This window comes from Epinephelus moara, chromosome 20, assembly GCF_006386435.1.
Source record: "Epinephelus moara isolate mb chromosome 20, YSFRI_EMoa_1.0, whole genome shotgun sequence".
Lineage (NCBI taxonomy): Eukaryota > Metazoa > Chordata > Actinopteri > Perciformes > Serranidae > Epinephelus > Epinephelus moara.
This window is the reverse complement of record NC_065525.1, coordinates 5,881,051-5,907,102: the sequence shown is the minus strand read 5'-3', so window position 1 is coordinate 5,907,102 and position 26,052 is coordinate 5,881,051. Positions and strand designations below refer to the sequence as shown.

General features: G+C 42.8%; 1 protein-coding gene across 1 annotated transcript in view; it reads right to left on the bottom strand.

The window, feature by feature from the left end:
• The window catches only part of galnt18a (UDP-N-acetyl-alpha-D-galactosamine:polypeptide N-acetylgalactosaminyltransferase 18a), a 315,711-nt gene that overhangs the window by 63,394 nt on the left and 226,265 nt on the right, over nt 1–26,052 (bottom strand). The window contains exons 7-8 of the mRNA XM_050072241.1: nt 6,837–7,022; nt 4,654–4,791 (exon numbers count right to left, since the gene is read on the bottom strand). Of these exons, the coding sequence (XP_049928198.1) occupies nt 4,654–4,791; nt 6,837–7,022 (324 nt within the window). The remainder of the gene's footprint in view (nt 1–4,653; nt 4,792–6,836; nt 7,023–26,052) is intronic.

Sequence of the window (26,052 nt, the reverse complement as noted above, 5' to 3'; positions counted from 1 at the left end):
GAAACGATGATGTCACAGGCTCATGCACAGCACGAGCCTGTGACATCATCGGCGCCATCAGTTCAGCACACAGAGACTACGGATGCAGCTGACCGGGAGAATGACAGTTTTGATGTACAGAGAGTGGACAGGGGGCCCAGAGAGGGTGGGCTCAAGAGCTGTACCAACTGTGGTTCCTCTAAACATGCAACCAGAGATCAGTCATGCCCTGCCTAGGGGAAACGCTGTTGTAACTGCAACAAGCTGAACCATTTTGCACGCTACTGTCGCTCCTCCCCTGTTCGCCATGATACTGCTGCTTCTTCAGTCATGTGGCTCTGGAAGCAGTAGCCGAGCCCCTGTTAGGCTACGGGCATTTTCCCGTCTCCACTCTGGGTGCGGCCTGCCTCCCCGTCAGATATGATCAGCAGTGTGCCCCTGACACCAAGTTCTGCATCACCCAGAGGGGAGCTAACATTATGGGCTTAGACTTGTTCCTTGCTCTGGGTTTTACTGTGAGTAATGCTAGGGGCCAGCATGTCCTGCAGGTCGCCACCTCCTGGCCTGACCACTACCCACAACTGTTTAACGGGCTGGGCCGCATGACTGCATTTGTACACCAGCCTACTGTTGACCTGTCAGTCCGCCCGGTTATCCAACCTCTACGGCGCATTCCTCTGGCTCTCCGTGACGTGGTGGGGGCCGAGCTGCAGCGTCTGGTGGAGGCGGACGTCATAGAGCCTGTCGACGCCTCGCCGTGGGTGTCAAACCTGGTGATAGCCAAGAGAAAGGGGGGCGGACTGCGGCTCTGTGTCGACCTCACGGATGTGAACAAAGCCATCATCCCTGGTAAGTACCCTCTACCTACAGCTGAGGAGCTCACTAGCCACTTCCATGGCTCCACTGTCTTTAGTAAGATGGACTTACAAAACGGCTACCTGCAAGTTCCCCTGGCACCGGCCAGCATGGACCTCACAGCGTTTGTTACGCACGTGGGGGTTTTCAGATTTAAACGCATGGCGTTTGGACTTTCATCAGCCCCGAGCTGTTTTCAGAAGATAATGTCACTCATACTGGCTGGTATCCAGGGGGTCTCCATCTACCTGGATGATGTGGTGGTGAACGCACCCTCCACCACACTGCACGACGCTCACCTGGAGCAGGTTTTTCGGCGGCTTGAACAACATGGGGTCACACTGAATGCTGAGAAGTGCATGTTCGGGGTTGACGAGGTCGAGTTCCTGGGTTTCAGGCTCTCAAAGGAGGGCATCGCCCCAGTTATGTCCCACACTGAGGCCATCCTGTCCCTGCCGGACCCGCAATCGCCATCCCAGCTGTCCTCCTTCCTAGGGATGGCCGCCTACTACCTCAGATTCATGCCACACTACTCTGACTCAACGGCCCCCCTGCGCCGGCTGCTCAGGAAGGATGTTACGTGGGACTGGACTCCGGCCTGCCATGAGGCCGTGCGCATCATCAAGCAGCAGCTCACGTCCCTGCCCACACTGACCCATTTCAGCCTGACGGCGCCCACCATGGTCACCTGTGACGCCTCCGGGGTGGCATTGGGCGCTGTGCTCTCCCAGATTCAAGAGGGGGGGGACGCCTGGTGGCTTTCGCCTCACGGGCACTTACTCCAGCAGAGCAGAAGTATTCGGTCGGGGAGAGAAAGGCCCTGGCCTGCCTGTGGGCGTCCGAACGCTGGCACGTTTACCTATACGTGAGGGCTTTCACCATCCGCACAGACCACCAGGCACTGACAACGCTGCTAGCGACTCAAGGTTCGGGGCACAGGCCCATGAGACTGCTGAGGTGGGCTGACAGGTTGAACCAATACAACTTCAGCCTGGAGTTCATGCCGGGTCGGGCCAATACAGTGGCAGACCTCCTGTCACGAGCCGTCTCGGTGACGAAGGAGGCAGGTGGAGTGGCAGCAGACATGGAGGGCGACGAAGACTGGGTCCACGTCCTGCATGGGCCCCTCAGTTCAGTAGTCACCTTGGCAGGCCTCAGCTGATGATGAGACCCTCACAACTTTCCACACCTACGTCCAGGACGGCTGGCCTGCCAAAGTGGATGACAGGCTGCTTCCCTACTATCGCTTCCATGATGAGCTCTCCTGCTGGGGGGCGGTGTGCCTTGCTCGTGGCCACCGTGCTGTCGTTCCAGAGACTCTCAGGTCCAGAGTGCTACACATGGCTCATGAGGGGCACTTGGGCGTGGTCAAGGTGAAGCAGCGCTGCCGAGACACAGTGTGGTGGCCCCACATACTCTGATGTTAAGGAGCTGGTACGTAACTGTGCCTGCTGCCTGCTGAGTGGGAAAACGGGTCAGCCTGCCACAGCACCCCTCACCCCAACCCCATGGCCAGCCACTTACAGACTGGAGAATGGGACTCGTTGGCACTCAAACCGTCTGCACAGAGTCATAGACCCCACAGCACCTGCATCACCTCTGTCTCCAGTAGCGGCGCTAGGTTGGCAGCCCAGGCCGGGAGCGAACCGGAATCCACCACCACCGCCAGATGCAGCTTCACGGCCAGTACGCCCTCAGAGAATGAGGGTCCCGCCTGTCTGGCATGGGGACTATGTGACAGGGTGATAGTGATACTGGGGAATGTGGGCTGAATGGTATGTTTCAGCTTCCAGGGGGGTGGGGGGAAAAATGTTATGTCTGAAGACGTTCAGTATTGTGTTCCTGTGCCTTTAAGTTTTCACTGCACTTAGTACAGTGTGCCGTAAAGTGTGAGGTGTCGTGAGTTCAGTAAAGGCGCATAGACGAAGCTACAGAGTGTTTTTTTGTCTCCATCCAAACACAATAATTTCTATGGAATATTTTTGACCACAGATAAAAGACACACAGACTCAGTGGGAATTCCCATTGGAAGCAAGATGTAAGCTGCATGTTAATGCCCTGTCATCCAATCTACACTGATTCCATTTTACGTAAAACGGCAGCTCTTGGGGAGCTGACTGACAGTGCTAATCTGACGTTTCTATGGGAAGAAATCAACAATATTTGTATGTATTGATTTATTTATTTTATTTCCCCGCCCATTGTAGCGAGTAATGGGAATATATCCCTTTAACATTTGGCTCAACAGTTTGGGAGAGCACATTTTGAGTCACTATAGCTTAATGAAAAATGTGTTGAACTTAACTCAACCTGACTGAGCTATCGCAACCATTTGGTTTCGGTATGTTATGCTAGAAACTAGAATTCATTACTTTATTCTGTTAGACATTTGTGTGAAGTTTTGTCACAAAATTAGCATATGAATTCTTGAGTTATGGCCATAAACATTTTTTTCTGTGGTCACACTGACCTTGACCTTTGACCACATTATTCTAATCAATTTATTCTTCAGTCCAAGTGGACATCTGTGCCAAATTTGAGGAAATTCCCCTGAGGCCTTCTTAAAATATAATATTTACAAATTGAGCCTAGCGCAAGGTCAAAGTGGCCTTGGCCTTTGAGTTCCAAATTCTAATAAGTTCATCCTTGAGACTAAGTAGATGTTTGTGCCAAATTTGAAGAAATTCCTTCAAGATTTTCTTGAGATACTGTGCTCACGAGAATGCAATGGACATGGTCACAATGGCCTTTGACCACCAAATCCTAATCAGCTTATCCTTGACCCAATGTGGATGTTTGTGCCAAATTTGAAGAGGTTCTCTCGAGGTACTATTGAGATATCATGTTCACAAAAATGAGACAGATGTAAGGTCACAGTGACCTTGACCTTACTGACTAATGAATTGGTTCATCCTTGGTTTGAAGTTTGTGCCATATTTGGAGAAATTCCTTCAGGGCATTCTTGAGATATTGCGTTCACAAGAATGACATAGACAAGGTCACAGTGACCTTGACATTTGACCTATGACTACCAAAACTAATAACTTCATCCTTGAGTGAATGTGGACATTTGTGCCAAATTTGACGATATTCCCGTGAGGCGTTATTAAGATATCATGTTCAAGAGAATGGGTAGGACGCACATTCGACAACCCTATGCCATAATGCTTCTGACATCGGCTATCACAGGCACGAAGGCATAAAAAAAAAACCCATGAAAAGTTAAAAAAAAATATTTCGACACAAGTAGAAGTGTAGTTTCAACATGAAGGAAAAATAGGGCAATAGCAACATTCAAAAATATGAGAGCAAAGCTTTATCTAAAATAAAACAAAAAAACCTTAATTGTGGGAGCACACAATTAAGGGTCTTTGAAAAATGTTTTTGCCTTTTGGCTGAAGTGTGACAAGAGAAAAGACAAATGAAAATATGTTCACACATATTTAAAACTCCTTGCTGGCAAGCTGCCACAACAAAGGCAAATTAATTTTTGAAGTTCAAGGACTGTCTTGTTCCTGTTTCATTATGAATTCAAATAGTGGTGAATATTTTTTGTTCTGCTCTGAGGAGTTTCTGTATGTGTATCAACCAGTGGGGACTGAGTGGGGAAGTGTATGGTATAGTGTTTCTCAAATTGTGAGCTGGCATCCAGATTTTGTGGACTTATTCCCATGGGCTGCAATATCAGATGAACAGCAGTGTACTTTAATTTACAAGCAATTTATGTTTCAGCATAATGATAAATGAATTTACTTAAATCAAGGATGCGGACAGGATATGTTTAGGAAGCCTAAGAACTAAAGAAAAAACTGAACTCACCACTCCGTAAGCAACGGTGTTGCTGTAGGATCGGAGCTCAGGGTAGATGTTGGAGAGGAACCAGCTGAAAGGTCGACACTGGAGTCTGGACCGCAGGGCTTTTCGCTCAGAGATGTCCCCAATGTCTATTCCTGAATTCTAGAGAGAGAGAAAATGCAAGTTTTTGAGTTTTTATTATAGGTATTTGACCTTTACTCTAATCTCTAGCAACCCAATAAATACAATAAGTTTCACTTCCCAATCTCTAATGTTCCAAGAAATCAAAAATAACAAATCCAGAATTCTAGGCCTCAGGGTTCTGTCAGCACTGTTGCGTCCTAAGAATGACTCAAAGCTCGAAATAACAACTGAGCAGGAAGACAGCAAAACATGTTTAAAGAGCAAACACAGAGAGAAAGGAGTGGATGTCATTCAGTGAAGAGAGGCTGAACCAAGGACATTTTTTAAAAAAGTTTTTAGATTTTACTCAAGACCTCAGGTTTTGGGCGAGTGCTGACAAATCTAATCAGAAATGAATGAATGAATAAATAAACATTTGATTACCATCTCTCTGTATAAAAGACCACATTGTTGTTTTGCAAGGCACAAGTAAGTCTTAAGTCTTTGCACTCAAGTCCCAGATCAAGTCCCAGGTCAAGACTGATAGGTCCCAAGTCCTAAACTTAGGGTTTAGAGTCCTAAACAAGTCATAGTACACTTCTCACCAAATCTAATGACAAGTGTACTATGACTTGTTTAGAGTCCTAAACAAGTCATAGTACACTTCTCACCAAATCTAATGACAATTCATCATTATCAAACAACTAGAATTAGTGCCCCATGGTTGTATGCCTGCACAAACCAGTCAAGTTGAAGTTACGATTAACATCCACGCCTGTGAAAACTTGGATACTTCACACACATCTTCCCCCCACCAAATTCTAATCAGTTCATTGATGAGTCCAAGTGGATGATTATGCCAAATTTGAAGAAATTCCCTCAAGGTGTTCTTGAGATATCACATTTACAAGATAATATTGCGTGATGAGTGATCTTGGACCACCATAATCCAATCAACTCATCATTAAGTCCAAGTGGAGCCAAATTGCAATTTGAGCAAAATTTTTTTTTAAAAATTCCCTAAAGGTGTTCTTGAGATATCACTTTCATGAGAATGAGACAGACAAGGTCACAATGATCTTGACCTTTGACCACTGAGTTTTAAACAGTTTATCCTTGACCAAACGTGGACGTTTGTGCCAAATTTGAAGAAATACCCTCAAGGTGTTGAAGTTTATGTTGAGATATTGCATTCACGTGAATGAGACAGCTTCAAGTTCACAGTAACCTTTGACCACCAAAATCTAATCAGTTCATCATTGAGTCCAAGTGGATGCTTGAGCCAAATTTTAAAAAGAGAATCCCCTCAAGGTATTCTTGAGATATCATGTTCACAAGATGCATACAAGGTCACAATGACCTTGACCTCTGACTATCATAATCAAATCAATTCATCATTTAGTCCAAGTGGATGTTGGAGCCAAAATTGAAAAAAACACCCTAAATATGTTTTTAAGATACTGCATTCACGAGCTGCAAGGTCACGGTGACCCTTGGACCACCAAGATCTAATCAGTTCATCATTGAGTCCAAGTGGACATTTGAGCCAAATTTAAAAAAAAAAAGAAAGAAAGAAAGAAAGAAGATGAGACAGACAAGGTCACAATGACCTTGACCTTTGACTACCAGAATGTAATCAGTTTATCTTGTAGTGCAAGTGGACGTTTGTGCCAAATTTGAAGAAATACCCTCAAGGCGTTCTTGAGATATTGCGTTAATGAGAATCCAGCCATGGCTATTGCCAGCGTGGAGGCATAGATGTTTTTTTTTTTTTTGCATAAACAAGCTTGATGTAAGATGTTCTGTCACCATGTGTGATTTTCAACCAGCACATAGAGCACTTTTTATATATATTTTTAAGTCAAAAGGCTCGTTTGTGAATTTTGGTTTAGTACTCCATGTATCAGTCTAACTACCGTGTGTACTGCATGTGGCTGTATGCACCAGACCATGGCATACTGTGACAGTTGAGCACAAATACAAAAACCGTTACAGCCCAAACACAATTACACCCACACACCCCTCCCACACACAGTTACCAATCAGTGTCAAACTCCCAACACACACATGTACTGTCTGTTTACCTGTAGTGGAACATTCCAGGCCATGTAGACATGACTCTTGTACTGGTCCATCCAGACCTCAGCCACCCGCAGAGCATTACGACGCACGTGGGCTGTCAGATTCTCTGTGTAGGGTTTGTGGGCACGCTCGATGTGTGCAATCCTCGAACAGGGCAGGACCTCCACGCTGCCACCACACTGCCACACCTTTTGTTACATACACACACAAACACACACATTAGTGACTGCAGGGACCCTAAACAAAGATATGGATATTTTCAGTACCTGCCAACTACATGCCAGTTAAACTTCTATCCTCTGAACAGGGGATTTAATCCTTGCTGGGACTGAGCCTGCTTGATAGAATAAGTGTGAATGAAAGGTCTCACAACAACACACTGTGTATGCCCACCCGGGTGAATGCTACTTACTTTCTTTCTTTCTTTCTTTCTTTCTTTCCCCTGATTTGCAGTTTGTTGAAAATGGGAGCTGTCATATATCCACACAGGCCTAGCTAGCTTCATGACAGGCTCAAGAAATATGAAATAATATTCAGATTTGGTTCCCCATGAATGCAACACAAGTGTGCAGTCCTCTAGGATGCTTTGACAGTTGTATCTTTATTTTATTTTTTTGTATAGATTTTAGTTGGACAGTGTTTAAGATATATAAACATGGGCATGTCATAGGTAAATGAGCTCCATGTGTGGCCAAGTGAAAGTGACCAGATGCCATTATTATCTTAAAGCCACAGTGTGTAGGAATTTCTCCCATCTAACGTTGAAATCACATATTGTATTCAAACAGATGGCGCACTCTAGCGCCTCACTGTTTCAAACGTGTATTGCAACAACGGTAGCCGCTGTGTACCAAAAAGCTATGATAACACTGATGAAACCATGTCATCCGATACTACATGGAGTATTCATCCAGGCTCCTACACAGACACACACGATGCGAGTTGACAAACCCCCTCCTCACCATGCTGCCTGTGTTTACAACGTAGGACTGTTGGGGCGGATGTAAATTGAAACAAACCAATCACGTCTTGTCCTTTGACAACTGACAAGTGGCTCAACCTCACACACCTCATCCCTCTCCTCGCATTACTGCGCCGCTAACAGCTGTTAGTGGCCAGCGGCACTACTGCCGCATAACAAAGTCCCACTCTTTGAGCATAATGCAGGATCATGTATTATGCAGCATCACGGGAGACGGAATCCTCGTCGCCAAGAAAGTGCAAAAGGGAATCAAAAAGGCAGCGTGACCGGCGAATTAAAAAAACAAGGGTCAGCATTGGGGTTGCCTTTCCCAGGTGGAGAGAGCTGCTGAAGGAGAAAGGTAATACAATCACAGGCCAGCGCTAACAGCGGCTAACAGCGGCTAACAGCTAACAGCGGCGCAGTGATGCGAGGAGAGGGATGAGGCTGTTAGCGACTGGCCGCTAACAGCGGCTAACAGCCAACAGCGGCGCTGGCCTGTGATTGCATTACCATTCTCCCTCAGCAGCTCTCTCTACCTGGGAAAGGCTACCCCGATGTGGGCCTTCGTTTTTTTAATTCGCCGGTCACGCTGCCTTTTCTATTCCCTTTTGCGCTTTCTTGGCGACAAGGATTCCGTCTCCCATGATGCTGCATATGCATGATCCTGCATTATGCTCAAAGAGTGGGACTTTGTTTCAGATTTGCCAGGGTAGTAGCGAAGCGCCTCTTGCTCCTCTCCTTCGGCTCCTCAGTCACGCAGTGCTGGCCTGGCTCTCAACAAAAACGCCAAAGGCGGTGCTGTATGTCCCTTGCTGGCGGGTGTATTCTCAAGATGGCGAAACATAATGGAACCCCCCAGACGACTTACCTGCACAATGTACAAACAAATCCGAAATTCTCCTTTTACGAGAATAAGTCAGATTATTGGTGGAGGTAATAGTACACCAGTGATGACATATTTATGAATACAGACATCAATTTTTGCCAATAAAAAACTGAAAATGTTACACGATGTCCCTTTAAAGTTATTTCCACTGAAACTTAAGGTGTTTTCATCTTTCCCTCTTCAGCTGACATCTCTGCATTCATTTCTAACTCTTCAGCTGACAGTTCCACTGCTTTCACTTCACTCACACTTCAAGTGACTCTTCCAGCCCAATTTATCCCCCTTTGGAGATTTCAACAATTTCCAGTGCTTCAACTGAGCCTTCAACCTACAGTTACAGTTGGTATCTTTTTTAGCAAAGATGACAAAATGTTGTTTTTTAAAATAATTGTCACTTTATCCTGAAAGCAGTATGAGACAGATAATCTGTGAAAAAAATCATGCTCCTCTGCCCCCTAATAGTGCTCTAATACCATTTGCAAGAATTACGAAATCATCCAGTCAGAGCAGAGTCTCTAGTTATGTTAATCAAAGCTCATGAACTGCATTTTTTTACACCCTATATTTATGAAAGGGTGTAGCACATGGTCAAACAGAGCAGTGTCAGTACAACAATGAATGTCAGTTTTTCTTTTTCTCAAACACAATAATGATGATTACAATAATAATATATATACAAAGTACTGTACATCCTAATGGACAAGAGTCGAGTTTGACAGATGCAATCATACCAATCATGTTAAACCACCAAAAAGGGAAACATAATTTAAAAGAGAATTAGAAATAATTTTTTTTTATAAAAAATAAATAAATAAAAAGGAAGAAAGGAAAAAAAAGAGGGTGGGGCAGGGTCCATCAGTTGGGAGACAGGGATTGAAGAGAGTTAAAAAATGTAAGAAAGGACTGCCACTTAAATGTGATCAGATTTACCTCTGATTGAGTGTTTAGTCTTCTCTAGCTTTAGAAAGGACATGATATCACTGAGCCACTGAGTGCTGAAGGGAGCTGTAGTAGACTTCCAGTGGAGAAGAAGATGGCGTCTTGCCAGTAAAGAAGTAAAAGCTAGAACTTCTAATTGTTGGAGGGTGTATCGGTTATAGTCCTTGGGAAACTCAAAAATGGCAATATGGGGAGAGACATTTATAGTTCTTAAGAGAGTTTTTGACATAGTATGGAAGTAGTCCTGCCAAAAACAGGACAATCAAGGACAAGAAAAAAACATGTGGGATAAATAACAGGGGGAGGCACTGCATTTGTCACAATTGTCGGTGATATTAGGGTAGATATGAGACAATCAAGCTTTGGAGAAGTGGAGTGTGATTAGATGGAGTGATTTTATTAAGGGCGGCGTCCCACAAAGAATCGTCCAAATTCAACCCAAGTTCACGCTCCCAAGCGACCTTAACATCAGTAGCAGGTGTACTGTCGTAGGAGAGGAGAGTGCCATCAATCTTTGAAAGTAGTGACTTTTGAAAGGGGTCAAAACAGTGAAACTCATCCAACAGTTGACTCAGGGGTAGAGAAGGAAAGGAAGGAAACAAGGATTTTATGCAATGTCTAATTTGAAAGTAGCAGAAGAGATGAGAAGGTGGGAGGTGAAACTCACTTGAAAAGTCTGCAAAGCTAGAAAAAATACCATCCTTACACAGGTCTTTAAAAACTTTCAGGCTTTTATCATGTCATACAGAGAAGGTGGGGAAGGTGAGGAATTTTTACCCGATTTTGACCAACTGGATCTGGATGAGCCATTTGAATTTGATGACCACCCGTATTTATTTGAACACGGAGTACACAGACGCAGAACTCATTGAAACTGAAGAGCGGACGAGGAGAGAGAGGGAGCAGCAACAGGCAGAGGAACATGTCCGAATCCAGCTAAAGGTAAACACACACGTTCATTTCTCCTTTCCGTTATGTTGTTGGATAATTATACTAACAATCCGAGCCTATCTGTGTGAATAAAATGCACTTTTAGTGGACGCATTTTGACACTGTTTGATGCTGTCTGAGTGCCCTATTAGTTAATATAACGCGCGCTCACGGGCTGCAGGCAGGTCAGCCCTAGCTTGGTACTGGAGAAATGTCAAATATTGAACATCCTATCACTCATTTAGACAAAAGTAGATCGGAAAATGGGACCCAGGTTGAAAAAAACCTTAGTTCCCCTTTAAATTCAAAATATAGCATAGTGTGTTACCACCCAAAATAAACTGTTTATTGTTTTTTACTTTTTCATTCATCCACATCCCACCACCTCCGCCACTGCGTCACCAGAAAAATTCCCCTAGGGTTTAGGTGTCTTGTCATGTCATTATGGGCGACATTATAGAGGTGCCAATAATCAGCAAATTGAGGTGATGCCGTACTATGTGTTAGTATGTTTTTATTCATATACCTACAAAGTCTACAACATACCCTGCTCTGCTTTTGTGTCTCAAGGCTGCTTGAAAGCAGTGGGGATAAGAAGTTGGGCTCCGGTTTGCTTTTGCCTCATTCCAGTGATCACGACATCTGGGTAATGTGGTCAGAGGTGCGTTAGCATGCTGGATGTTTTTCCATTCACATTCTCTACTATGGAGGAGCTATGCCAACCGCCCCCCTTCTTATGTTAAACTCTCTCCAGTGCTGTTGTAGCTGACCAGCACACCAAGAACCAGCAGGTGGGTCTTCTAGCCTGGTGTATTAATTTGCGCTCGTCATAGTGACAGGCTCACATGCAATCCGTTTGCTTATCTGATGTCAGCAATTGTTTACTGTGTTTGATATGATAGGCCCACAAATATTGATCCCTATGTCATAATTAATCAGACTGTGATTCTTTGTCTGCCTGCACATCCCTGTGTCCAAGGTTATTTGCTTATTAAAAAACATCTAGGCTATTGTACTTTACATCACAATAGTGTTATTACAATGTGGTAACCGCTGCATGTGAATGCACAACGTATCCTCACAAAACGGTTCATATAATATCCTTCAAAAATGCACACACAATAGTTTGTATGATATCCTACGAATTACTGTAGCGCACCAAGTACAGTAATGCATTAACATAAAGTTACGATGATTAGGTTTAGGCAAGTAATGTTACTGTGGTTAGGTTTAGGATAATAAACATGGTGAGGATGTACCATAAAATGACTCAAAATTTCACACAGTTGTGAACACACATCCACCAGGGAAAGTCTGGGTTTTTGTGACCCATCCACCACCCTAACCTGCCTCCTTACAAGACCACTTGAGACTGCTTCCTTGTTCACCCCTGTCAGTGCACTGGTCACTTGATCAAAGCCTTTCAAAATATGTGGGATATGTACCAATTTAGGGTGTTTTAATTAACTGCTATTAGATAACATGGCACTCTTCTTATTACCTTTTATTAGTAACTTATTACTTTAAAATGAAGGTAAATAGTAAAATGTAATACATTATATTCTGAAAGTAACTTGGCCAAAACTAATCATTTCTGGCTCGAAGTGCAGTGTTCTCTCACACTTCTTGAATTACAGTATGCTCAAAGTTTTTCTTCTTTTTCTTTAGAGTTTTTTGCCCAATGATGCCAAAACTAAACTGTCTATCCCAGATTGCAGTCAGCACTTACACTTGTAACACTTGAAATTCAGTCGTTTTCTACTCCTTCACAAAAACACAGCAACTTTTTTCAGCTCTTATATTTTACCTGCCATTTCAGAATCTTTCACCATCTGTGTTTCAACCACCACTTCAACGTCTGATTGTGGAAACTACTTTAAATATTTCAACTGCAAATTTTCAGCAAGGAGCAGATGTCAATTTTCTCCAGAAAATATAGCCTTTTCTAGTAGCCACTGCAATATTTGATGAACTGATGCCTCTGCCACAGCAAAACGTTTCTGAAGTAAACCTTGCTAAATTCCATGATATCACTGCTCAAAATTCTGCATCGGGCACCTTCGGAGCTCAGTGAACCAGACAAGTGCTGGAATGCTGAATGCTGATTTGAAAACAAACACCTGCTCTCTCTATTCCAGTCCTTCACTTTGTTTGTGTGTTTGCACTATAATCCCTCCTAGCGGCCAGCCTCTTTCCCTGTATCCTCTCAAAGCAAAGAGCTACCGCAAAACAACAGAAAAACTGTACCTCTGGCCCAGCGCCCAGGCAGGAGCACAAACTAGAGCCAAATTCTAAGATAATACACGCTTCCCTCAGAAATACCTCAACGTTCTCTATAAAGGATTTACAACACAGGGTTAGAGTATGAGGAGCTATTCTTCGAGCATAACAATCTATGTCTGAGCATGTGGGTGTGCAGAGCGAGATAGAGAATGAGACGAGAAAAAGCGGACAGTGAGGAGAAAGAGAAAGAGGAGATTTCAGAGTGTGAAACATAAAACAGAGAAGGTGAAGGGATAAAGGCAAAGAGAGATAAAATGGAAAGTATGGAGAGAAGATAAAGAAAGTGAAAAAAGGGGAGAGAGAATAACAGCTTCTTATCGTCTTGAGTCGTCCTCTCCAAAAGCCTTTACTTTTTAGGGCCCAAACACTGAAAGCAGCGCAAGGTATACCCTAAACCTGACAACAAGTCAGCCATTTTGAATTTACTGTGCAAATGGCAATATCATTTCATGAAAATCCAAACTTTAACAAATGTTCATGGTTATGGTCTCAAGATTGTACTGACCAAATTTTAGGTTGATCTGATTCATTCTTTAAGAGCAGTTCCCTAAATTACATTCCCTGGCAAAAATACACTAAAATTGTACAGTAAATTAAGAATAGCCAATAACCTCTTGGATTTAGGGTATACCTCACCCTATGTGTGTTTATGACATTTCCTGGCGCTGTACTTTTCTTTTCCTACAGAATTAATCAGAAATACTACAAACGTGGTCAATATTGGGAGTTTTCCTGGGACAGTGTTGCGGTGGCAACCATTTTTCTTGTTTTCCCATGAAACAGGAAGTTGTTGTGGCTCAAGTACATTGTAAAATCAACCCCAAATTTGTCATGCTTGGTAAGAGCCCTGGCCTTAAGACATATATGTACCAATATTAAGTTAGAGCATGGATGTATAAAGGTAGCTAAATAGAGCACTGGAGGCAGGGCCCTGTTCATACTTATGAAAATTGCTCAGTGGGGCATGATGCCAAAAACGTTTGACTTCCTGTATATAAAATTACCCTGTTCATCTGCATCGTTGGGCCCATAGAGGAGGAACAGTAGATATTTTTGCCAGCTGAGCAGCTACCATCAGGTTTAGCCCTCCGCTAACTAAATGGAAATAAAATGACTTAATTGTGCGGCTCTTATAGACTTTCAAAATGTTTTCGGACTGAATGGATCAAATCCCTGTAGTAAAACAAGTAATTTCATGGAGGTTGTGATGCTCCAAATTGCTACTAAATGTATCTACTGATTGACAGGTGTCTCTTTCCCTATGTGAGTCCATGGAAAAAAGGTATTGCGAGCCCCATGGCATCACATGATGTTGTTAATGTTAATAGCTTCAAATCCTGGCACTGTTTCTGAGGGCTTGAGATAGAATCATAGCGCCACCTACTGGCAACAGGAAATGACATGTTTTACACTCTGATGTACTCCTACCAGGTTTACCAGATCGAATGAATGTGGTCAGAATAGCAAGACCTTGATAATGCTTTACTCTGAAGATGTTGAGTTTTTGAGGAAGATATAGCTATGGCATGGCAGCCATTTTGCACGTTTTACAGTGAAGCAGGATGTTGTTGTAACTTGAATGTATATAGTCCAATCTGTCCCACGAGTCTCAGCCTAAAAACATCTATATGTCAATATTGACTCATAGTTGTAGCACCACCTCCTGGCAACAGGAAGTCAGCCATATTTGGCAAACTTCATGTGATTTACATGAAATCTTCATTGAGTGGTCTACACTTGAGGTACAGCAACAACATGTAGAATTAGCACACATTCTCTAGCACCACATGGTACATAGGAAGTGATACAAAATCTGGAATTAGTTATCTTCAGTGCCACGTACTCGTGGAAATGCACAGCCACATCAACTGGCATCCGGCCAACAACCCCAGCATGTGGAAAGGTGTGAGGACCCTTTCATGGCTGCTTGCCGCTGTAATTTTGTTTTGTTATCTTCTATCTAAATCAAAAGAATTATCCTGTGGGATAAAACTGGGTAATGTGCCAACTTTTACTCAAAACACATCACGGTGCATCATCGTGACTTTGAGTTGTTGCAATTTATGTTCGTGTGTTGGCATCCAGTTTCTGGAACTTGAGTCTGGCTGATTTGTATGTGTGTCAGCCAGACAAAACAGAGCTCATTTACATCCCTAATTGTCTCTCAGTCTGTCTTCTTTGGTTTAATGCAGAACAAATCTCGCTGGTGGACTTGTGTTTTTAAAAGTTTTAATGAGAAAATGAGAGGCGAAAGGCAACAACAAAATGAAGTTGTGAATTATAAATCATGCAGAGGACGACTGCCCGTTGTGATAAAAAAGATGGCATGAGACAATGAGCATTAAATATGCACAATATTACGCCACAGCACAGATGAAGCCCCATAAAAGCAATCTTTATCACAATAGGAGCGTTCAGGCCGGAGATGCGGAGCGCCTCTGCAGAAACTGGGAGAAAAAAATCACATCACTGATAAGAAAAGGCGCCTGTGTTTGGTGTGAGGGAGATGGAAATAGAACAAACTGGCTGTTTTCTGACTTAAACCTTGGGTTGAACTCATATGATGAATTAGTGAGAGAAAGAGCAATGCCCTTGAGACACGTGTGCAGAACTGATTCTGTCAAAATATCACTGCTGATTTACATAATCATTGATCTGCAAAGGACTCTTTTGCAGTGCAGTCTTATACTTTAGTAAAAAAGTGGAAATATTAACTTTTTCTTGATGTGTTTGTGTCTGTGTGCCTCCGTGGGCTTGTTGGGGCTATATTTGATGTCAAGTTTTGACTTCGAATACCCCTTGGCACTGGTTTTTACGGAAGAAAAGAAATGTCAACACTCTGGCTGATGTTCTTGCTAACCTTTGATTGCCTTTCAACCGTTCACAAACCTCACACACAGATGGACAAGGGTAAATCTGTCTAGCTCTAGCCGCCGTAAACCAATCCTGAAGTGCGAACTGCACAACAAGTTCAACAGTGGCTTTGCAGTGTCTCTCCACTAAAACAAGTTCATTTCAGTTCAGTGTTTGTTGTCATAGCCGCAGAGGACAACGATTTGCAGCACTGTGCATGACTCTTGGCCCTCTTTCAGCGCATAGGCTAAAGTATAATGTGGGCAGGGCTGCCGACAGCTGGAGGGAGCATCAGATGTGGGTCAAAGACACACAGACTGCTGGGCTTGAGGCGGCAATGGTGAATGTCCTCCCGCAGAGAGAGCGTCTGTTCACAGCCTTGCTGCTTATGCTTCGCTGAATAAGCCAATGTCAACAGGTGTTCAAGCAATTTGTCTCTACAGGAGGAGAGGGACTTAAACAGAATAATTATTTGCCAAAAGAGCTTTATATTAGAGAATCACCTCTCTGCACTTTGCAAAGGCACTGATGGTGACTGCCCAGCGAGGAGCTAAGGAGAAAGCCATTACTGGACTTGTAATACTTGACTGTAGAGGTCTGACATTCAAGGCTCCTATGGAGAAAGTCAAGGCCCTGCACAAGAGATTTTTATGAGCCAGAGACAGACACATTACTGCCAATGACACACAATGTGCAGAAACAACGGGGCATTTGAAGCCTTTGGCAGATGTAGTCATTTATATTCATGACATCATATACTGTTTATGATATCAGGTCAAAGCCATTTTAAAGGGGATATTTAGTGTGCCATAACTCATGTTATCAGTATCCTTTGCTTGTTTGAACTCTGCCAGCTCCTGCAGTCACTCAGACATGACTGAGCCAAACTGCTTCCTACTCACTTTCACTGCTTTCACACTGAGGGCTTAACCAGGGTTGAACCAGTGTTGATCTAGTGTTTGAAAGGGTTAACCCACATTGACCAACTCAGCTCTGCGACCCAGGTCAAAAGGTGGGTCAGACAAGGGTCAATTTTAATGTGAAGAGTTATGTATCCTGGGTGAGTCTGTTATTGCATGCATTGTGTCTTTTCAAAATATACTTCCTGTTTTCACAGGAAATGTACAGAAAGTACAGTTTCTTACAACATCAGTAAAACACCTCGTATTCACGTTTATGCCCTTGAGCAACAAACTTGCTTGTTTCAAGCTCGTGTTCAGTTTTGATTTGAACAACATGGGGATATGGCTAGACTCCGAGGTGCCAGAAAGCCTGGCTGTCCATGGTGTGGAGAAAATTAAATGAAGTGGTGTTAGGTGATTGGACTGGCAGTAATATGATCTGTGCAACAGTATTTCAAACTCACTGCTGCATTGACTCTTTTTTTTTGTTTTTTGTCTCAAGAGGAAATTCATTCATGCACAATCCACAGGCAATCATCTTAGATGCAGTATATGTGTAATGCAGGTGAATTTGTTCTCACTGGGGACAAATAAAGCTGTTTACAGGACCTGTGGAACGATATGGCTTGCATTCAGCATTTTCAAAGCAGTAACCAAAGTGTGTTGATTATTAAGTACTGTACATGTAAATCTGTACTGTCCTTACTGAAAGAAAAAAATGTTTGGCATACGTTGCAAAACATGCACGTGCACACACACACACACACACACACACACACACACGCAAAAAGCTACTGCAGAATCATACCCTCCAAACCCATCTTCTGCTGATGGTTGTGATTTAATTTTGATAATGAAATGTTATGTTTGTACGGAGCCCCTAAAGTCCCCAAAAAAGAAAAAAAACTATCTCGTGCGCACGAGATACTAACTCGCACGCACACTTATCAATGATTAAGGATTTGATTTGAAGTTATTTTATAATAACATGTAGCTATAAGAGAACTAGAATGTTTTGTTAAGAGAATGAAACTTTGATAACTAAATCAAGCCATTTAAGGAACAATATAACCCTGTCTGCAGGGATGAACGGACCGCATGATAGGGTCAAATGGATTATGTGCATAATTAACCACAAAACAAGCAAATACTTCATCTTAATGACATATAACACTCATTATGCTTCAGCTGAATCTTCTAAGCAAATGACCATGTTGAATTGAAATTAGTTTATCACGTTAAATGTCCGAAATTGTATGAAATTGCTCCAATGCGTTAAACCAAAACTTTGCGCATAATCACACTGCCTGATATGCCCTGGCAAAAACTTTGCGCATAATCACACTGCCTGATATGCCCTGGCAAACACAGTGGGACTATTTTCTGAAAGCACAGAGCAAAGAAATGTTTTTTTTTTTCTCCCCCGGTTTGCTGTCAGCAGGAGCGGGGATTTCAGCACCACGGACAGCGCGCGTACAAAGACCTGACAAGCGTCTCCTTTAAATGTGTTTGCTGCTAGCGAAATTATACATAGCCTAATAAATGAAGACAGTGACATATTTTCAATAAAAAACAATGAGTTGAACGTTCATTTCAAGCTTTTGTAGTACAACGAATTTCACAATTGTGCGAGTGACGGAGAGCGGGCGGCAGTGTTTGATGCAGGAAACTCGATATGGACTTGAAAATCATTTTCAGAGTGGGGGGGTTTCGGAATAGAGGGCTGTCCCCTGTTGGAACATTGTGTGTGCACAGCCCTTCACCACCTGGATCCTAAAATAAACACCTGTTTTATTACATAATCATGCTTCCGTGTTGCGCCATTCAAATAACAAGAATTGCGGTTTAATACTCTTAATTATAACAGCCAGCTTATTTTCTTAACAAAACATTCTAGTTCTCTTATAACTGCATGTTATTATAAAATAACTTCAAGTCAAATCCTTAATCATTGATAAGTGTGCGTGTTTCCCCCGCCCCTCCCAACAAAAATCCCCCCCCCCCCCCGACATAATTGTATGTCAAGCACACGTTTTAGTATCTCGTGCGCTCGATTTAGCTTATCTTGTGCACACGTTTTAGTATCTCGTGCGCTCGAGTTAGCTTATCTCGTGCGCACGAGATACTATCTTGTGCGCGAGATAGGTTTTTTTTTTCTTTTTTGGGGACTTTAGGGGCTCTGTATGTTTGAAATAAAGTGATCAAAAATATCATGGGCCAAACCAGTTAAGCTGCTTAATATTCCTGTGTTTAATATTGTGATGTACTAATATACTGCGCATTGAGAAATTCAAGTACAAAACATAAGTTCTGGTGGCATACAGCTATCAAACAAGGCAGTGTTTCACTTTTTGTAAGGGTAGGTTCACTCAAGAAAAAGTCATCACATTTAAGCCCAGGTCAAACCAAAAATTCACGACAAGACAAGTTGAAACAGGAAATTACTTTCTTACGTTCTAAAAACCTGCCAGTTCACACCAATCCAACTAGATGAGACAGTGTATCTTCTCTATGCAACAGCGTTCTGTACTTCTGTTCTGATATCCAGCTTTTCAGGCTTATTTTGTGGCTGCATATAATTTGTAATTTCTTAAAATGTGAATGAGGATAGTGAGATACTGGCTACAGTTGCATTTGTAGTAGTGATGAAATGGTGATGGACTGTATTCATAATAAATACGCCACAACAATATAAATAACCAGCTCCAATTAATAAGTCAATGACAATGTGTGTGTGTGGGGGGCATGAGAACATACAGCGAGCAACAGTAGCGACCAACTGTCCTACACCGGCACCGTGAGGATGGAAATAGAGGGCTCGGCGGGGAGGGAGCACTTGCTGCAGCAAGCATACACCCCATCTGCCGTCATTTTGACTTGACTGGCAGACTCCATTACAAGCCGTTTGGTTATAGAAACAAGTTACGTGCTTTACGTTCCAAAACAAGGTGCCAGCGATTCAACATCAGCAGGCGTGAGTCGATCTCAGACCAGCCAGCTCACACCGCTGCAACATTCTAAAACAGTTTGGTCTCATTGCGAATCATTGGTCTGAACTGGGCTATAGGTATGTGTTGTTGGGCAAGTATAGGGAAAAGATACAAGACAGTATAAAGCACAAAAAATGTATCACTTGTTGCTGTCCATTGAATGTTGTCAGGGGTCGAGTGCAGACCCAAATGCAGCACACTGAGGCAGGCAGACAGTTGGTAATCAAATGCAGCACACTGAGGCAGGCAGACAGTTGGTAATGACTTTTATTGCTCACACAGATATGCAACAGTTCAGGGGTCTTTGAGTTTAGCTTGTTTGTAGTTCCAGTGGTGAGTGAGTCAGACAGGCAGGCGATACTTGAGAGCAGTCTGAGAACTGTGGACTGTACAGTGAGTGTAAGTGGGTCTCTTGTGAGGCTGGTAGTGGAGTGAAGACCGACTTAGCTGGCCAAACCAGGAGAGCTGAGGTAAGCATAATTGGCGTTGCACCATGCAGCCACAGAGCCGAGCAGACAGGAACCAGGAAGGGAGCAGACAGGAATTGGAGTCGGAGACAGAAGGCTAAGGTAATTACCAGGGCAGAGATGACGGAGGCAGGTCAGGTACAAGCAGGGTCGGTACCGGGGAATCAAGCCAAAAGTGAATGCTAGAATGTCTTGCACGTAGTCGAAGAACAATCTGGCACTGAGGGGAAAGCAGCAGCTGCTTATATGCAGGGAGTGCTGATGAGAAGTGCACAGGTGAGTGGAGTTGGCTTGATGAAGGGGGCGTGGCTGACTGGCAGGGTGCAGGTGAATGGAAATTTAACAGGAGCAGGTTAGGGAGACAAGTAGAGTGTGACAGGTGTTGTGTATTTAAAACACAACATATGAGTAATTGCTTTCCATACTGTCACAATTTATATTGGTGATATTCTGAATACAGTTACTGACTTTAAAAAAAGCATATGTGAAGGGATTTTTTTAATTTGTTGTATTTGCTCTAGTCTCGCCCTTTCTCAAGAAAAGAAAGGTCTGGCTGGGCCGACTCTCACTGTGAGATTGGAGAAAAAAACGCCCCGGCTGCTTGTACTTCTTTCAACCAATCACAATCGTTCTGGGCGGTGCCACAGCAACGGTGCGCTTGCAAAAATATTGCCGGGGGGAAACAGGTTTTGGTGTAACACGCCCACAAAAATATCATCTACAGGACGCGAACCATGGCAGAAAAATTGCTACATCCCCGCAAGATCAAACACCGCAAAAGTTAGTAAAGGACGTGTTGAAAACGGTTGAAAACTGCTACACAACTGGAGGTGGTAGGGCGGGACTTCAGCGGGTGGCTTGTTCCGCCCAATTAGAGGCTGATCTCTGCAGCGAACTTCCGCCCACTCAGACTATATTTGCTCTAACACCATGTCCCAACTGAGTGTGACACGAGCAAGCATTAGCGACAAAATCAGTTTGATTGCAATGTTTTTTTGCTGGAATGCCCAAGTTGGTCACAAAGTGATGCAGCTTTGTCGTTTTGAACTTAACTTTTGTTGTACAGTATACCCTTTTAATCGTTACTGTATCTTGATTTGAAAGCTTTGCAATAGATGAAGAATGGCTGATTCGTGAAACTGATATGAGGAGTTATCTACATGAAACCGCCTTATTTCACAAATAAAATAAAATAAATAAATAAACAATGTGGCAGCCAGATCACCAAAGAGCTAAAAGCTTCTGGTAAATGACCATCACTAATAACCTAATGAGAACCTACTTGCTGTTGCTTATATTGCATGTAATTTCCAGTAAATATCACAATACAAAATGAGTGTTTTCCATTTAAAAAGTAGCAGAAATGTAGAAAACACTGATCCATCTTTTATGTGGTTACGTGTCCAGCTGAATACACAGCTGATAGGTAACGTTAAGCAAGATTTATACTTTTGCGTCATATCGATTCTGTCATTGTTTGTTTACATAATGTAACAAAAGTGCATATTTAACAGATTCGGCGTTAACAGAAAGTGAAGCTCACCTGTTGTTAGGACATGGTGTAAAATTCATATGAGGCACGCATTTCACCTCAGCATATTCTCAAAAGTGTGTACCGTGCACATGCTATATGACAATAGCAGAGAAGACGCACAGCAAGGACACTGTTTTTTTTGGCATGAAGATATGAGACCCAGTAAAATCAGTGATTTTGAAACATTCCAAAAGTCATATTTAGAATATGTTATTTACTTTGAGTAATCTAATGTGGTATGTACTGAAAAACGTTCTAAAAGTACCCCTTCCAACACTGTGGTATGCTTTACTTCCAGGTTGTGACCCAGGTTGTATCTAAATTGTCATGAGCAGGGATTATTTTTATTTATTTTTAATGTTTATTTTATATACTTTATTGATCCCCTTGAGGGGAAATTCATTTTTTTTACTCTGTTGTCATTAACACACAGGTCCGAAATACACACGCACGCACAAACGTGCACAAAGTGGAGAGATGTCGATGGGCTGCAATGGACAGGCGCCCGGAGCGCTTGGGGGGTTTGGTGCTTTGCTCAAGGGCACCTCGTCAGTGCCCCAGAGGTGAACTGGCACCTCTCCAGCTACCAGTCCACGCTCTATATTTGGTCAGGACGGGGACTTGAACAGGCGACCCTCCGGTTCCCAAGCCAAGTCCCTATGGACTGAGTTACTGCCTCTGTATATTGGGCGCTGGGGCAGAAAATGACTGGGGAAACTGTAAAATGCATTCACCACTCTCCACCCTGAGCAAGAAACGTCCACCACCAGATAGATGATAGATGGCCAACTCGTTCAGCTGTTAAGTGCATGTGAAGCCTCCATGTCGTATTGCCACCTGTTTTAAATGGAAAGCAGCTAAAGCCTGCTGGAAAAGTCAAGAACCTAGATGTCTTGAGAATACATCCTGTGCTAATTTGCATTTACATTTATTTTTTAATTAAAGTTCCAAATTGAAATATGAAATATTTTAAATAAATATATATTACTTCCAATTTCAAAAACTTCTCATTAGGGTTTTGTAAAGACTGTGGAACTGAAGTGTCATGAAAAGAAAGTTCCAGACCCTGGAAAAAACTCCCTCCTGTAAAGGGGAGGATGTCCCCCCTCAAAACCAATAGGGAACAGTTTGTTAGGGTCGTACTTTCACAGCTCATTCAAATTTATTTCTGGCTGATGATCAGTGAGCAATGAGCAGTGAGTCACAGCCATGAGAGAACATTCTGTTTGTGGGAAAAAAAAGTTAACTTCTGCCCAAAAAGTTGCTTGATTTGATGATAAAAAAAGAAAATTGCTAGAGGGGTCTTTAAAGTTGCCAAATATAGAGAAAAAGTGCTTTGTTGATAACACTGCTTCCATGCCCTCATTCCAAACTTTATCTGACCTCCATTTGGCCATCACTGTTCTCAGAACAAGCTGTCCTGTCAACATCAGCATGGCTCCTCAGGGTCATTATAGATATGGTCACTGACTTCACACCATATGGAAAGTGGGAGATTTGTGTGATTTGACTGGCTGCCTATGAAGATTACACATCACTAAGTGGCAAAGAAAAAAGAAAATGACTCAGAGCAGGTCCAGTGCCAACATTCAGTGCCAATGCAGGAAGCTCTTTATGCATTAAGGCTGCTTGTAAGGGTGTGGAGGTCAGGGCTGTGCTGCACTAGTCTTATTCTAACCATACCTTACCATAATATAATTGTCATAACAACAGTTCTTTCCCCAATCTTACCATACCATACTGTCATGTGCACAACCGAAGCTGTGTCATTGGTGTGTGAGTGAGTGTAAACAGGTGAATGTGGCATACAGTGTAAAAACATTGAGTGGTTGGAAAACTAGAAAACTAAAAAGGCACTATACTTTCAGCTATACACAGAGAGTTTGAAAAACATTGGTGTTGAATGGTCTACTTTATGTTTTTGGCTGACAATAAGACGAAAAAAAATCATAGGAGTAGATTGTTATATTTGTTTCATTAGATGGACAAGTGATGAACATCAAAAATGCTCCAGAAATACTTCAACAAATGCTGCCAAGGTTGAAAATGACAAGTCTTGCCATCAATCTGTCCACACCATGGCCAGGGATAGTATTTCGAAGTTTGGAGGCAGAGTGGATAGGGCAGTATAGGTTTAAAATCTCTCCAGATCATACAACCAGTGTACATGTGCCCTAAGCTGCAGTTCCTTCAATGGACACTAGATGCTGGGCCAGAGAAAAATCTGGCGGTACTGAGGCCAGGAGGTCCCATTTGAATTACAAAATCAGTAAAAAACAAGAACCATGTTGCAGTTGTATGCCTCCGTTAACCAGTGAAGTTGCAATTCACATCCATGTCTGTCCAGACTCATATAATATATGGCGTGAAGACTTTATTTAATAAAAAGGTATTCAGTGTTTTTTTTGTTGTTGTTGTTGAAACATAGATGCTTCAAACACATCTTCAACCTGCAGCACAGAAGATCTATACACTTAGTATAGTTTCAAGGTGGGCACCAAAGATTTGCGTCACCAGTTCAGTATCAGTTCAGTGACCAAATGTCTTTCCTTTTGTTTCTTAGTTATGGTGTTGAATAATGGCCAGAAAAGTGTTTTGGCAGTACATTATGATGTCACAGTCCAGTTGTCCTTTGACCTTTTGGAGATAAAATAACTTTGTCATTTTATCCTTTTATTAGACATTATTATTAGACATTTGTGTGAAAATTTGTCATACTTAGTGTAGAATTATTGAGTTATGGCCAACAACATGTTTTGTGCAGTAACAGTGACCTTTGATCACCAAATACTATCAGTTCATTGTTGAGTCCAAGTGGGCATTCGTGCCAAATTTGAAGAAACTCCCTCAAGGTGGTGTTGAGATATCATGTTCATGAGAATGAGACGGATGCACGGTCACAGTGTCCTTGACCCTTGACCACAAAATTCTAATCAGTTTATCCATAAGTCCAAGTGGATAGTTAGTGCCAAATTAAAAAAAAAAAAAAATCCCTTAAAGCATTCCTGAAATATTGTATTCATGAGAATGAAATGGATACATGGATAGACAACCAAAAAACAAATTGCCTTTGGTCACGGCTATCACCAACATGGAGGCATAAAATTGTTACAAGAACAACAGGTCACAATATCTAATTTCTCTATTTTCAGTATCAATATTGCAGAGGTATTAGGAGTAAAATACTAAATTTGGAAAGGGTGTTTGCTAGACTTTGGTTTCTAAATCACAAATATATGAAGCTCTAGTATTTGCTTCTAGCTTGTTTCACCATAGCTCAGTACAAGCTTCATCCTCCATTGCCTCAATTGGGGTCTTCTGGTTCATCTTCTTCTATTTTTTCCCAGTTTATTGATAAATATAGTTTGAATGTCTTTTATTGGACACTGGATAGAATTGGAATCATTGTTTGGGAGTTGGGTAATGATCAGCACCTCATAACTGGACACAAGAAGAGAAAGGTCAATGACAGTGTGGCTGCATTGCAGAATGAGTTTTTCTTTTTGAGGACAGAGGGCACAGTACAGTGATCACTCAGCCATTTCTCTTCAAGTTTTCCTGGCATTGATTGTCCACAGCTGTCCACTAAATCTGATCCTGACATGGTCAAGCCTGAGAGAGTTATACATTTTTCAGTTTGATGCGTTCTTAGCCCAGTGACTCAGAACAGCGTCAGTCAGGCCTGGGCTGATAATCACACCTGTACTGTGAATCACTCTGCGCTAAGCCTGAGTCAACAGTTTCCCTCAGATGTCCCCTGTGTCCGTTCATGCTCAGAGCTGTTCCAACAGTTGCGTCCTTTTGGGACTGCTTTGCAGTCTCAAGAGGGTGGTGCTTTTGCAGAGCCCTCTGCCTCTAGAGACCAGATCAGAGATGAAATCCCTGCAGTGACTGCTAATATAACTGCAACTAAGTTTGCTAAAAAGGATCTAAATACCTGTTAATACCATTTATTGCCAGAGACCAAAATTTACATTCAGCATAATGAAATATACTGTATGTCACATTATGTAAAAAAAAGACTAAAATTACTGCCTAGTGCACGTATGCCTCCACTGACCAGTCAAGTTGCAGTTATGGCCAGAAAAGTATTTTTGCAGAACATTATGATGTCACAGTGAATTTGACCTTTGACCTTTTGGATATATAGGGCTCTAGTTTCCCGGCGCAGCGCAGGGTGGCGCACCCTGCGCAGAGCTAGTTTCGAGCAGCGCAACCCGAGGCGCGCTCAGTTTGGTAGTTTGGCAGACCGAGGTGCACTGAGATGGGTGTGGCGCCGCCACACCCATCTCAGTGCAGCAGGGGGAGGTGTCGACAGATCCAGCTTGGCGCAGTGACAGTTTCGTGCCAAAAGGCTTCGCCGAAGGTGCGCTAAAAGCTCGCCAGCTGAAACCAGGTCTACTGTCAGCACAGGGGGAGCGCAGCTGGTGTAAGCCGAAGTTTGGCTGACCGGCGGACAGTGCGCACACG